Below are 14,728 nucleotides of genomic sequence, written 5' to 3'. Positions count from 1 at the left end.
ATTACACAGTGAACTGAACCACAGTGAGTACAAAACCAAATACAACGAGGACATTGTATTCACTAGGCCAGGGGATTGCAATTTGTCTAAAAGAAAAGTAATGCAAAATTTAAGTTTTGAATGTATTTATCACCTGGCATTGAGTTGATAAAAGCAGCTAATATCATTTTTGGACTGCTGGAATTGCACCAGGACTCTTTTCAGGGTGTTTCCCGTGCACACTGAAGAGCAGTTCATGTTCTCAGATACCTCACGTTACAGATGTGCTGCTGCTCAGTCAAGACATGGAGCTGCTTCGAAACAGAACAGGGACACAGCAAAATTCCCAGGCAAATCTTATTTGTCCTAGAAGCCCTGGCTCACACCTAGACACAGGTTAGAAACTGGACAAAAAGGCAGAGCTGTTTTATGTAACTTACCTTTACTAGAAGACAGCTATCTTGTTCAAGAATCATTCAGTTTTATAATTTAAAGTACCATAAGAATTTGAGGGGAAAAAATGGGTGTATGTGACCCCTGAATCAGGCACAATTTCAATTCCAAATGATTTTCAAGTTTTTTTTTATATGATTAATTACACATTCTCTCTCCCTCTAATATAGTAAATTATGGGGTTTTTAATTAGCCTTGCATTTTTAGCATCTAAATGTTTAAGAAACAATAGTTATTCCTCTGTTTATCTATTATGAATATAGCTCATTCTAATTTGGAATACAGCTACTCTAGGTGAAGCTGTCAAAGTGCATGAAAGAACATTTAAGACATTTTAGTGCCAGTGATACAGTGTACAGGATGCATTTGACTTGAAGAGTATGCACAACTTATTCCTCTGATTACTGTGTCTAACCTCAAAGTTAAATGGACCAAACTGGCTACAGCAGATTTGCTTACAAAACAAATTCCTCAATTCAAACCCAGTAGAAATACTATCCTTCCCTTCCAAACCTGCAGAAAATCCTGTCCACCCTTCACCAATTGTAAATTCAGCTTCAAGTTACTGACCTAACCTTGGTCTTTTCCCCGTTTGTATTTCTTACATGAATTTACAGTAGAAATGGTGCAAAATAGTAAGACCTGTTGGAATAGGCAGAAAGGACTTCAAACTTTAATCTGATTGGTTTAATTTTTTTTTAGCATGAGGAAAAAGAATAAAGTTACAAGATTCTTTTAATATTTTCACAATGTTAAACTAAAACTGAGCTCTAGGCTACATGTGTAAGTAAATCTAGAACACAAAAGGGTTAAATAAGATCTTCTTTTAAGATACAAGAACTTAAGCTTTCTTTACGTTTAACAAACTTCACAGAACAGATACTGCAAAGGAACAACCCCCTCCCCAACTTTTTGTTTAAAGTGAACATTGTCCATATTTCACATGAACTTTAAGTAGTGTCCTCTCAAGAGCCACCTTGAAACCGTCTGTGCACTTGTAACGAGATTAAAGAGAATATTAAGGAGGAACAAAATAGCATCTTCAGTATTAATGCAGAAAAGTCTTGTGTATCAATCAGAATGCCCATCAAATGCTAAGATAGGATTTTGTAGGAAAAGAAAGTGCGTATCACAGCAGCCGCCAAAATCCATGTTTTTTTTAAACTCTTCACGGCAAATGTAAATAATATCCTTGGACAGTCCTTCTCACCAGGACCACTTCCTGAAAATGCAGCCCATTACAGAAGCTTTTGCTGCTGGTTCATATTCTTGAATAAGAACAAGGAAAAAAAAAAACAGCTTGCCTTCCAGACAGCTTGCATTTATAATGATGGGACACTTCTGATTTGCTTCATGGTTAATGCTAATACAGTCAGATGCTGAGTGTGTGTGTGGAGAGACATATATATATGTGTATATATATATATGTATTCTTGTTTTAATTAGTTGTCTAATTGTTAAATGTTCCTAACTGGCTACCAAAGTAACAGTATAATTTGGCCTATAAGGAATTATTACCTGTAACAAGTAGAGTGGAGGATGACTCATACAAGCTGGGGTTTTCCAAGTGACAGGTTACTTCACCCCCAATGTTTCACATCTGCCCAGTATTTGAAGATAAGACAATGTCGATCCCTCCCCTCAGGTTTTCTTACAAATGTACCCACTTGTTAATAACTTACTAATCGACTGTGAAGTTAAACTCATTCAGGATTAAGCTGGGCGCCATGGGCACGAATCATTTTTACCTGCGTAAGCCCTGTGTGCAGCAGGAGACAGCCCGGTTATGATGTTTGCTTTTATGTTCCGAAGTGGCAAAGCTGGTGCGGTTCGGCTCGGTCAGCTCAGCGTGACACACCGTAACACAGAACCAAGGCTCTAACCAGATCCAGGTCATGCTTTTCACATCCACTTGCTATACTCACTTTGTGGGCAGGGATTTTCCTGGGCGTGTTCAGCTGCATAGAAGGAGGGCTGATGGAGCCCCTTTGATTATCTCATTGACACTCTGAACGTGAGGAACACAAACTCATTCTCACAAAGGGTGTTTGTTTTACAGGTTGTTCCCCAATACTGTTACTGAATTCCGTTTGCTACAAAATGTCCTTTTTTCCCCAATATGTAAGTCTAGCTACAGAAAGTCAGTCTGTAGAATCCAGCCATGGCTACTGTGCTGTGAATTAGCCTTATTTGATCAATTATCAGATACCTGCACTTAGCAAAAGGCAAACAAGAGCCAATCAGGTTTCGGCCAGTGGGAATGGCTGCACTGCTCAAGGTATGTGGAATCTGTTCACACAACGCGTAGAATCTCTGTGGATGCCATGTAAAAATTATGCACCATTTACTGCTCCAGGATGGAGTTGGCTTTAAAGAGAGATCATAATTTAACAGAGAAGAAAGAAAAAAAAGAAGGAAAAAAAAAAACAAACCAAACCCTGATAGGTTCTTTATAGTAACATACATATAAAAATTTTTCATAAGAATCTCTGTCCCCCTTTCTTTTTGGCTTCCTGGGAAGAACAGGAAAGGTGTTCCTACCCCAACAGAATCCCTGATGCTGGTGACACTGCCTAACTCAAAAGCCACATGCGATGAAGGCACGAGTGACCAGTCAGGTCTTCTGGGCTTAAGCAGCTGCAGTTGCTGCTCCGAGTAGTATTTCACCTCCTCAGGATTCAGTAGCAGTGAAGAGGTGAAAGGCTGCACATTAAACAGTTTGTCCGAAAGCCATGTGCATAGCAAACTTTTACACCAGCTTCTATACAACTATTTGTTTTAACTCTGCAGCTGGAATGTTTCCAGCATAAGGCTTTTAGAGTGACTCCAGCAATAACAGAAGCCTTTGGATTTTTCTTGCTTTGTTTAAATCCACTAGCCATACTCAAAAATAATATTTCTTCATGTTTTATTTTTATACGGTGGCTAGCAGGCACCTTAGTAACCAGCCAGAGATAGATTTCAACCACCATCAATCCCTAAACTACAGTACCAGGACGGTTGGCTAAAGGAAGGAAACTGATTGGCTGTAGTCTGAAACTTGCCTAGTACAAGGTGTCTGGCTGACTTTGTCCTAAATAAGGCTAACATTAGTGAACTAAGAGAACAGCATTTGGTTGCAGTCTTGCACTCAGGAACATCCTTCGCCAATGCGTTGGCAAGATCTCCCTACTTTCCGATCCAGTTTCACCATTTTCATGATGGCCTCCTCGCGCCCGCGGCCCATGTGGTCGAACGTGCAGTCGTGCTGTTCGGGCAGGCGGTGCAACATGCAGAACACATAACCTGCCACAGGGAGACAAGAGACACGGTTAGGGACTGCTTACAGAGGTGGCATCTCACCTGAAACACAAGTGAGTAACCACCCCATCTACTGGGGGATTACTCAGTTCTCAGAAGTTCACAGCAGTTTAAAGCTTTTACTTATTTTCTTACAGGGTAATGAATATTAGATCATTTACTGCCTTTTGTTGAGAATTTATCAACACAGTACCAAAGCTCAAGTCATACGAGATTTGTCGTTTTTTTTTGCCATCCTCTCATCTTATACAGGAAACCTCCAAAATCATCTAGGCTATGTAAGTCTGCATAGTAACAAAGCTAATGCTTTTGGGTTTTAATCCCCTTCGCTGAAATCTTTCCTACTTTTGAGTGGACTTTGTTATCATTTCTGAAACTCACGCCTATGGTACTCTATGATGAGTTCCCAAGCAGATTTTCAGGTCAGAACTGTTAAATTTAAGCACCTTTCTTCCTCCTCATTGCCAGCGTTGGCAGTGACGGCAGGAGAGTTCACTGCTCCTTCGCTATCCCCGTCTTCAAAAGCTTCTCCCCATGAACCATTCTGACACTAACCACAGGGGGCAACACACATTTGGGACAGGGATGTGGCATGCCACATCACTTTGCTCTGTAGCTGAGACATTGAGGTTATCGTCTCTTTGTCTAAAGCTCCTTGATATTACTCAGCTTTCCAGGGAGCACGTGACTTGCCAGTATTTTTCCCTGCAGGTGAGGAGGGCATCTGCCATAGCCACCACTTTCTAGTCTACAAAGGAAATCGGCTTTTTTCCTCTTTGTCGCTAACACTTTCTAAGAGTAAAGAAACTGCCTCAGATTTCCCACCTCCAAAGTGAATGTTAAATAGCAGTGATGCTATAGGAGGGAGAAGTCACACAGATACAGGGCTCACCAGTCCACTGTATACAAAACCTAGTGTGGTTCATGTAATGTCGCTTGTGCTGGGATATTCTTCCTGCCTGATGGTGCAAAGAGTAACACTCTGCCTCTTACCTGAATGCTTTACACTACTGCTGCTCTTAAATGCTCCAAAGATATTCAACCCACAAAATTATAGTATTTGAGAGATGGAAAAGGATAAAAATGAGTGAGTGAATGATTGGGAGAGTGTTTTGTGCATATATACACACACACATCTATATGAGAATATGTGTGTGAAGTAATTTAAGTTCCTGGACTACAAAATATCAGTTGCAGGAGAGAACAACTTGCTATCTTTATATGAGAGTGATTGTTAAGAAAACAGAGAGGGGAAAAGTGTCATACATGGAATTATTTTTAAAAGGTGAAGAAAAATTGATTTATCTTTGCTCTTTGTTTCAGTAGCACCAAGCTACGAAAATACATGCTTATTACCTGTGTCTGGCTTTGAAACCCAGTAATAGGAACAAAGCCAAAAAGACAAGTTTTCTGTATTGGTATGTACAATTCAGAAATATGGATGGAAACATGCAGATTGAATTGATATGTATCTCACCCCTTGTGATCATTGCTTCCACTTCAATCTCAATCTGGGTCATACTACAGTCAAATGTGACAAATACCTTTCCTGAGGTGCCAAAAATTCAAGGTCTGACTGTTAAAATGAAAATATCCCTGGACTATAGTGCCAATACTGAACAGGCATTTCATTTCACTCAGTTCTCTCTCACAGAAAGCAGGGTCTGAAGGCTTCCCTTATTTCTTGAAATAAGATATCAAATTGCTGAACCAATGTCCACTGCAGGTACAAGAATCATAAATACCCACCTGGATGAGCTCAAAAATCAAGTTCAAAATCTTAGCTGCAATGAACGCTTTAGAAGCAGATGCAAGAGACCACGAAGATATGGACTGGGCAGGAGGTGTATCAGCCCCTTCTGGATAAAAACTGGTTTTAAATCCTGGCAGTCCTACAGATCCTTTCTAAATGTTTAACAAGTGTATGTAAAAATGCCATCTAATGTTACTGAAAAGTGGTCTTGAAAATTTATACTATTTTCTGCACTGCTTCACCAAAACCCTTTGACAATTCTGTAAATGTAGTAAGGAAGTACATATGCCACACCATTTATCACTTTGGAACATGACCTTTCAATTGCCCCATCTCTTCTCCTTCTACAAAGCCTCATGGAGACCAGCACAGCATCATGGTGTTCCTTTCTACCCTGCCATCCCTTATACAATCTATCCTCTGATTTGCCCCATCTTTATTTCATTTTTGAGCACCTTTCATTTCTTATAGAGCACCTGTTTTCACACAGGAAAATCTGTACTGTACACTATATTTATTCCACACGACACATTATTTATTTTTTTCTGTTCATCAAGGATTTTTTAATGCATTCTTGAACAAAGTTTCAGTAACTGTCCACAAAAGAATGGCAGGTGATTTTCATTTTTCCCAGAGTATAGGAATGGCATGTCTAATTTCAGCAACTAAATGACCTAGACCTGTTATTAATACATGCATATATATATATATATATAAATATGTACTGCTAATTAGAACAGATAGTATCTAATGAAAGAATACCCAAGCTCATTTTGAATGTTACAAAAATAGTTCTGCATATATTGGCTGATTCATGGAAGGGGTCTTATTCTGGTTGAATTAGCAATGCAGATCTCCTGGAAGCTCCATTTCCAAAAAGAGAATTCAGATCTTTAATCTCATTGCTACAAATGCTGAAGTCGCTTTAAAGATTGGAACTTGGTTTTTTTTGTAGGTTTTATTTAAAATTTCAAGGCCTTTGAAACACTGTTATTCAGCAACTAATTGAGTGACATTAGTTGTGAACATTTTTTCATTAGTTCAGAGTGCGTATATTCAAATAGGTTATTACTGCTGTATTCACTCCTTGTTTTTTCAGTGGTTTGAAAATCAGAATGGACATTCTGTGGTCTGCACGTGCACAAGTGCCTGAGTTGCATCAAGGCCATCAGATTTTACAGCAGTTTCATTACTGACTAGTGCGTGCCGGGGCAGAAGGCCAATAGATGCATCTGTATTTTGATCCTTAATGCCAATCCATATTTAGAGAAACCTTTTCTCCTGAGAACTCTGCTTCTACGGTTACAAAGTAGGTTAGATAAATGAGCTCCTGCAGTGTATATGCTGTTAAGTTCATTATGGGATGGTGTCTCTTAAAGGAATTTACTGCAGAAATGCTTCTTTTAGCACACTCTAACTAAAAGACAAAATAAATAACTTTTCTACTAGTGTAAAGAGCATTGCAAAAGGGAATCCATCTGCCAGCTGAAGTTCATTTGCCCAAGTCATCAACCTAAAACATGCCAGACTTCCACTCCCAGCACAGAAGATTTCAATCTAGTAAATGTAATAATACATCTCACAGCTCTGCAATTGTTTTCTTATGTTAGAAGTAAACTATGAATCACCCACTCCTCAGGTCTCTAATGCAAACATCTTGGAAAAACATTATGTAGTGCCTCAAAACATTTGAGCTCATCTGAGCACCGCAGAAATTTCTACAGAATACATCATAAAAAATTCACTTCCATTTCATCACCAGAGCAAAAATGGCTGAAGTCATAAAGCAGAGCACCATCCCTGCCTTACAGAGGAGTCACTCAAAGGAAGCTCAAGACCTCACCAGCAAATATGAAGCTGCTTGCATCATTCCTGAGGAACCTGATGGGAAAGGGATATTGGAGAGAACAGAAAACAGAATAGGCTTCCATATTCCAGACCAGAGAGTTATCACAGACCTACAGTATGCTGTGTGTGGGTAATGAAAAACAATTGCCTTTTCGTCATTGCTACACTCAAGATCCCTGATACATTTTTGAGTTTCTGAAAGCTGAGCCGTTCAAGTATCACTGCTGACCTGGAAAGGCAAAGCCCTTCATTACCAAGTACCATCAATCATCTTAATTGTTCACTCTAGACATTTATCCTTTCATTGCAGGCACCAACTGCTCTGAAAGTTTAGCCTTCTATACTACAGTGACCCCTTTTGATACATTCAAAGAAACTCCCACTGGTAGGTAAAAGAAAGTGAAGTCAACATTACCATAAAACCCTGAGCTTCTGATACTTAAAAATCATCGTACCTGTCCACTAGGATCAGTATTTACTATTTTCATTCCCAAGTCAACAGGCAGAAGTTCAGAACTGCCAGAACTTGCAGCTTACACAATTTCCAAATTTTATTTAATAAACAACCAGTGTTTGTACAGAGCCCTATACAAAGCCTATTCAAAAACAGTCCTAGTAATAACACAGACATAATCCTGTGCAGAATTCTGTGCTGTGTGCTTTGACTTCACATTCTTCATGAGCTGTTTTACTTCTCTTGCAAATTTGAAATTTAATTTTAATGAACAGATGTTCAAACAGAATTTAAAAATACTTTGTGACTTAAAAGTTGAAGATACTGCAAAAAATCTGTACCAAAGTTTAGAAGTAAACCAACTACACCAAAGGTGTGTTATCTAACAAGGTATTGCATGAGTCTACAAGCAGATTTCTGTTCAAGAACAGATTTTAACATCTCTTTAAACAATGAACATATCTGCAGGCTCTCTACACAGCACAGCCAAACCAGGCAGATGAGCCAGCAGAGATCAGCTCATGCTGCTGCACTGTTCAGAACAACTGCACACCATTTACATCCAAAACAACATTTGTGCATCTCCCCCTGTAGCCCTTCCAACTGGAAAGACGATTTAATGTGCTGCACATTATACTAACAATAAAACTATTTATAAGTAAGTGTGGGAAGGAAGTATTTTCTTTCTTTTTTAAAAACATGAAATAGATAAGAAATGAAGAGTAGAACAAATAGCTACCAAGATACAAAGCAAGGTCCTAAAGGCTTCAGCACCTGAGAAGCACAGTATGACCCAGCTTACTTCCCTATGTTCTGGAGGCTGTTTAGCAAGAACCTGCGGTAATGGAAAGACGGGAATGTGTGCTATAGTCCAGCCGGGCAAAGCTTCCAGGGCAGCTCGTATGCACTGCGTTAGGCAATACAAATATATTCTAGTCTGCTGGTATCTGGTATTATTCTCTTTTAGACAGCTCCATTCTTACATCTGCTCTAATTATCTTGCCTCCCTCTTCCGTGGGAATGCTCTGCACTAGCATTGTCAGCTTTCACTACACAACTCAAGGAAATTTCAGTTTTACTGACATTTTCTGTATAACCAAACCAAATCCCACCAAACAAAACAATGAGGTTTTGGAAATAAGTGAACTAAACTCTTCTGTTTCTCTTTCCCAGCTTTGCAAGTTGACATAGACTTTGACAAAGTGCTAAGTACCTCAGAATAACTTGGTTAGGAATCTTGTCACTCATTTCCAAGGGGAAAGAGGAGCATGCCACAGTATGATGAAGCTTTTTAACCAGATGTATTTATTAAAAGTCCACAAAATTGAGGTAGTCCTTTCTATCATTTCCACTCCACACTGAGTGGATGAGGAGTGTTAACCTCTAGGTGTTCACAGTTAGAAGTCTCTAAATATCAATGCACATTGTCTTAAGCACTGCCCTCTCAAGGCATTTCAGTTCCATGAATCTTCACAACCAGCACAGCTGCAAAAGGTTCACAAAACGTACAGTGTTACGTTTTCCTATTAACTTATTTTTCTACCCATTTGCTATGATTACTGCAACTTAATTTACAGTATTTTCTTCTTCATACAGATCATTGATACCTACTCGCAACTACCAAAATGATCAATAGCTGAATCAAGGAGAGGAAAAGAAAAGTGATGGTAAAACACCTTAGAATGTTTCTTTTACTCTGGCAATCTGTCCCTGGGACTGGATGGGCACCCTGGGACTTCCATCCTGCTCTCAGTCAGTGATAATCTCAGGTTTCATGCTGGAAGCATATAGCTCTGTGATATCCCTGATGCGATGTAAGAGTGCTCATGAGATCCTACAGATTCATTTTGTATTTCTACTACTGGTGTTATGCTTAGGAGAAAAGAAAGGAGTAAGAATTTTTTTTTTTCCTGTTCTTCCTATGTTTTGCTCTCTGCCATAAGGAGGGTAAAGCAATGTGCATGTATCTTCACTAGAGACAGAAAAAGCATGTGTGGAAAGGACTGCCCAAGAAGTGAATGAAAGAAGTTGTACACCAAAGACAGAGGACATAATACTGTAACAGCCACTGGACAGGTATGGTTAAAGATTCTTTAAGAATCTTTCAAGAACTCTATTAATTGCAAGGAAAAGACTTTGTATTCCCAAGTTTGGTCATGTATAACCAGTGTTTCAAAGTTGTTTTCTCTCTTTTAAGATCATAAGCCTGGGAAGCTGCTTTAGGGAGCACACAAGAGATGCAGTTTGCCACTGTGGAGACCCTGCAAACAAAATACGTTTTATCCCAATTCGTGCTATTTCAAATATGCTTTCCTATTTATCTGACTACTTGCACAGAAAGATCTCAAACTATTTTCTCCTACACTGAATGTGACAAATTTTGAACAGAGAATTCCTATCACTTCAGGAGAGAGCATGTGCTGCTTTTTAGGGGAATTTTTTGGATCGACAATTTTTAAGGAGGTTCTACACAAGGCACTATTCTATTGCTTGTCTTTGGAACTAAGAAGAACAACTCAAAGTTTCCTCCTGTTTCTTTGAAGACATTGTATTTGCAGTGGAAAAAAATAAGATATGGCACTCTTCTAGATTCAATTCTTACTTTTGCTGTAGTGAACACTAATCCCAGAGAAGTAGGGAAAATGTTTAGGAACAGAGCTGAGGTTTTCAGGAAATTATTTCTGAATTTCAAATAATCCCTAATGAATCAAAGTCATAAACACAGCACATTTACTTTGTAATAGTAGCATTAACAAATGTTTGCTATGGGTCAGGTCTGAGTGAGTACTGCAGGTCTCTAGTCAAGATTGTGTCCCAGTTCCATCGTGTACCAGAAGATGACGGTGGTTAAATCATTTGATTTGGACCAGATATTTTTCTTGCTGTACAGATCTCATGCATCTGAGAGTAAACACTTCCACATCACAACTTCTTCACCCACAACATATTTCTAAGTTAAGGCTATTATCTACTGGGGACAGACTATAAGAACAATTCAGGTCCAGGATTAGTCCCACAGATACACCGTGCAATCAATACTCACTTCTAAACTGCTTCATACCTCAGAGATCACTGACTTACACAGTGGTGACAATGGCATCTGTAGGCTCCCCTTCTGACCTTATACACCGTCCCTGGTTTTTGGTCTCAGCTTTCACCCACAGCTTTCAGGCACAAGCAGCAGCTGAGACACCACAAGCTCGCTCTCCAACCACAACTGTTGGGTTACTGCTCTTGTGTAATCTCTGCAGAACTGGGCTCTGGTCCCAGTTCATCTGTGATAAAGGATGCAACCTCCCAGAAATTAGCATTTTAATTTGTCATGTAATCTGTCAATATAACTGGAAGAAACATTTTTCACCAAAGACTTGTGCGACTGTTGAAACACAAAAGCAGGAAAAAAAACCCCAAATAACCAAAACTGGTTAAACTTTAATTTAACAAGAGAATTTCTGGAGAAACCATTTTGCTCCAAACAACTTACAGCATCAAGTGAGGTATCAGATGGTGAACATCAATGATGAGCTTATTTGAAGGAGGGGAAAAGTAAGGTTCAACATTAAAAATTTAGACTTTAGGTAGGTGAAAAGTTTCCTTATTTAAACAATTGTGTGATTTTGCAATGGCGTATTCAAGAGGAATTAGTATCACTGCTACACTTGTTAAAGGAATATTCATTGCCACATTTGCACAACCAAGAACATACTGAAATAATACTGCACCTCCCAAATCATTCCTAGTTACACAAGGTTATGTGGGAAAATGAATCCAAAGAACAGAATGCATGGTAAAAAAGCAGAATGATGCCAAATAGCCTCCTAGTGTCCAAGGCAGCTAATGAAGTAGAGATAACTCATACTAATAGGTTACATTATCACAAATGCTTGTACTGCTATAAAGTTAGATCTTCCATGGGTTATACCAGCTCATCAAGAGGCATTTGTTTCCTACTCAACATATTTAGATTTGAGCGGTGTAAACTATCTAGATTTGAGTAGTGTGAAACCTTTATTAAAGTGTCCTGAGAAACTGCAGGTGGATGACAGAGCTCTCCTAAGGTCAGAGCTGGGACTTGTGCAGTATTTAACACTTTAAAAGAGCTGTGCGACCTTTAGTACTTCTAGAATTCTCTACACCAAACCCACCTGAGCTTATACACTTCTCCCAGAAGCTGAGCGTTTAATTAAAAGCTGAAGTGTACCCAGAAAGTTAATTAAAATAGCAAGCAATACCTAGTGATTCAATAATGTATGTGTATAATTTTGTTTAGCCCAATGAAAATGCAGGAAAGATAAGGCTACTAATAAAGAACTGGAATGAATAATGAAAGGGTCTGTACTAACATCCAGTATGTGTTGCATTAATTGTAACAGTTTTCCTGCATTCTGCATGTATTTTGACTTCATCACATGTTGAATATGATTCCAAGTTTAACTTCCAGTCTATTTCCTGAGTTGTATTATTTCTGCTCTGGGTTTCAGTAGCTTCCTAGAGGTTGCACCATAGTGATCTACAGTCTGAGAGCAGCTAGGCTGGCTGGCCAAACAAGAGGGAAGCAGCTCTACTTCTTTTAAACCTAAATAAAATGTGTTTCATGTCTTCATTCCTTATTTACACCTTCTGTTCAGGGTCTCTAAGATTACACCTTCTGCTCCATAAAAGTCTTCTGTTACTGTAGCCTCTTGCAATCTATGTCAAGAGTAATTCTTCCTCTAATCACAGGAAAATAGAGCTCCATTCAGAAGCCCCATTCACAACACAAAGGAAAACAAATGCTTAGAGCAATGTACGCTTCCACTATTCCATTTTTTTTTCTTTTGGTGTAGACTTAAAAAACATTCCTGGCTCCTGCTTGTTCAGAATATGGCAGGACCCCCATACATGACTTGTGCCTGTAATTTGCAAAACTTTCATCAGCTTGGGAATGTTTAACAGCTCTGAACACCTCTGTAAGCATCTGCATTTCAATATATAAAGATGCAGTAAATAAATATATTACCCTTTAAAAACTTACAGAATACTCATAAGTGATTTTAATATCCATTGATGCAGTTTCTCAGCCCTTGAAACCTTCCTCCAAGGCCAATAAGACTTAATACTAAAAAGCCCTGACACAGACTAATATTATTCTTTTTACTTCTGTGAAAACTGATGCACACTGATCTTAATGCCATTTCCTTAGGACATCAATATCCTTAAAACATCCACATTAAGTAGCCCCAAGTCTCAGAACCCACCTTTAACACCTTATTTTAACTGAATTATGTAATTTAGGACCACAGGTGGTATTTTCCTCTAAGGTAAGATTTTATTTAAGGACACTCCTTAGGGGAAAAATACTCTAGCTCCTGGAAAGAATTCTGACTTTTCAAGCAAATTTAGACAATTCCTTTAAATTATCCTTTTTCTCCTCCCAGTTCTGCAGCAGTTGTGGGCATCTTTCCCCACTTCTTCCTGTGAATATCTTAGACTTTCATCAACAAAATTCACATTCCTCCCTACCTAAGCCTTACCTTGTGGCGAGTTAACTAGCTGGTAATATTCCTTCAGGGTTCCTCAGATTATTATGGCATATTTTTGGGCCTTCTGTGTCTACTTCAAATATCAAATACTAGTAGAATCAGTACTTCTGTGTACAGCTGTTTGTTAACATATGGATAAACATGTTTGAATCACTTTTAGGGGGAATTGTCTGTCCTTTTGTTATAGGAAAAAATGACTCAGAGACTGAGCAAATACTTCCCTGAAAAAATATAAGAGAGTACTGGAAAAAATATAAGATAGTCTCCGATAGATTTTGATGTTCAAGTTCACTAGGCCATGTGTCTCTTGTACATACAAGACAATTAAAAAATCGCATCATCTTTCACTTTATGGATACACTTAATTCTTCTGTAACCACAATACAGGTATGTAGGGAAGAGAGTTTACGTGGCACGCCTACAAAATGCTGATTTTTCACCCAGTACTGCAGTTTCCATTTGAAAACCCTCAGAAGGTTATATACTGATAGACTTACCACATCAGTAATGTCAAAATAAAAACGTTTTGATTTTAGAAGGAATATCCACACTTGTTTTACTTAAGGAGAACTTGGGGACCCTAAGGGATGAGCAGCCCATTTCAATTACATGGACTGACTGGGACTACAGGAAGGTAAGGAACAGGTTCAGTACACATTACTAAATCAACACTGCCAAACTTTTGGTAGCACAATGGAAGAAATCAAAATCAGCACATCCTGTAAGAAACTCATGTTAATTGAACAAGCTGGAGAATTATACTGGAGCCTCTTCAAACAGTACTTCATGATTACTAATTATAAGGAGCATGAACTCCATTAACACTTTTAAAGCTGTGGACAGCTTTTCTGAAACCTAGACACTAAAGCATTTTTCTGGGTCCTACACTTGGAGTCTGTGATGCACCAATTAATCAACTACTTCTTCATTTCCAGTACTTTCAGAATACATATTAGTCAGAAAAACCAACATTAGTTAACAGCTCCTATTCCCCATCAATTAAACTGGAGTCTTGGAATGACATCTTCATAAAACACAACAAAACAATCCCCCCACCCCGAGTTCAAGTTCAAACTTCAAGAGACTTTGTGTTTTGTTGGGTATTTTTTTAATACTTGCAGCAATATAAGGTAAGATGCTGGACATTCCTGAAATGGCTGAAGCAAAAGAACTATTCTGGGAGCAACTCCCTCAGGAGTACAGCCAACACAAGACAGCTGAATGTGGCACATCTTACAGGCTGACAGTAAGACTTGCCAGGGCTGTAGTAACCAGTCACTAATAAGATTTATTTTAATACTTCTTACTGAACTGGCTGACTCATACTCTCCAGAAGCACTGTGCATATTTCATCTTAATCAATGGAAGTACATCTGTTATACCAAGACATAATCATGCCCTGAAGCCATTTTGGCTTGT

General features: G+C 38.7%; 1 protein-coding gene across 1 annotated transcript in view; it reads right to left on the bottom strand.

Annotated features, from left to right (window-relative positions):
- Nucleotides 1-1,102: 1,102 nt before the first annotated feature.
- The window catches only part of ZFAND3 (zinc finger AN1-type containing 3), a 133,697-nt gene continuing 120,071 nt past the window's right edge, over nt 1,103-14,728 (bottom strand). Inside the window, exon 7 of the mRNA XM_041404210.1 lies at nt 1,103-3,717. Coding sequence (XP_041260144.1) covers nt 3,563-3,717 — 155 coding nt within the window. The 3' untranslated portion in view covers nt 1,103-3,562. The remainder of the gene's footprint in view (nt 3,718-14,728) is intronic.

This window comes from Onychostruthus taczanowskii, unplaced genomic scaffold (genome assembly GCF_017590055.1).
Source record: "Onychostruthus taczanowskii isolate IOZ18803 unplaced genomic scaffold, ASM1759005v1 scaffold21, whole genome shotgun sequence".
Classification (NCBI taxonomy): domain Eukaryota; kingdom Metazoa; phylum Chordata; class Aves; order Passeriformes; family Passeridae; genus Onychostruthus; species Onychostruthus taczanowskii.
The sequence above is the reverse complement of the archived record's forward strand: the minus strand, read 5'-3'. Positions and strand labels throughout refer to the sequence as shown.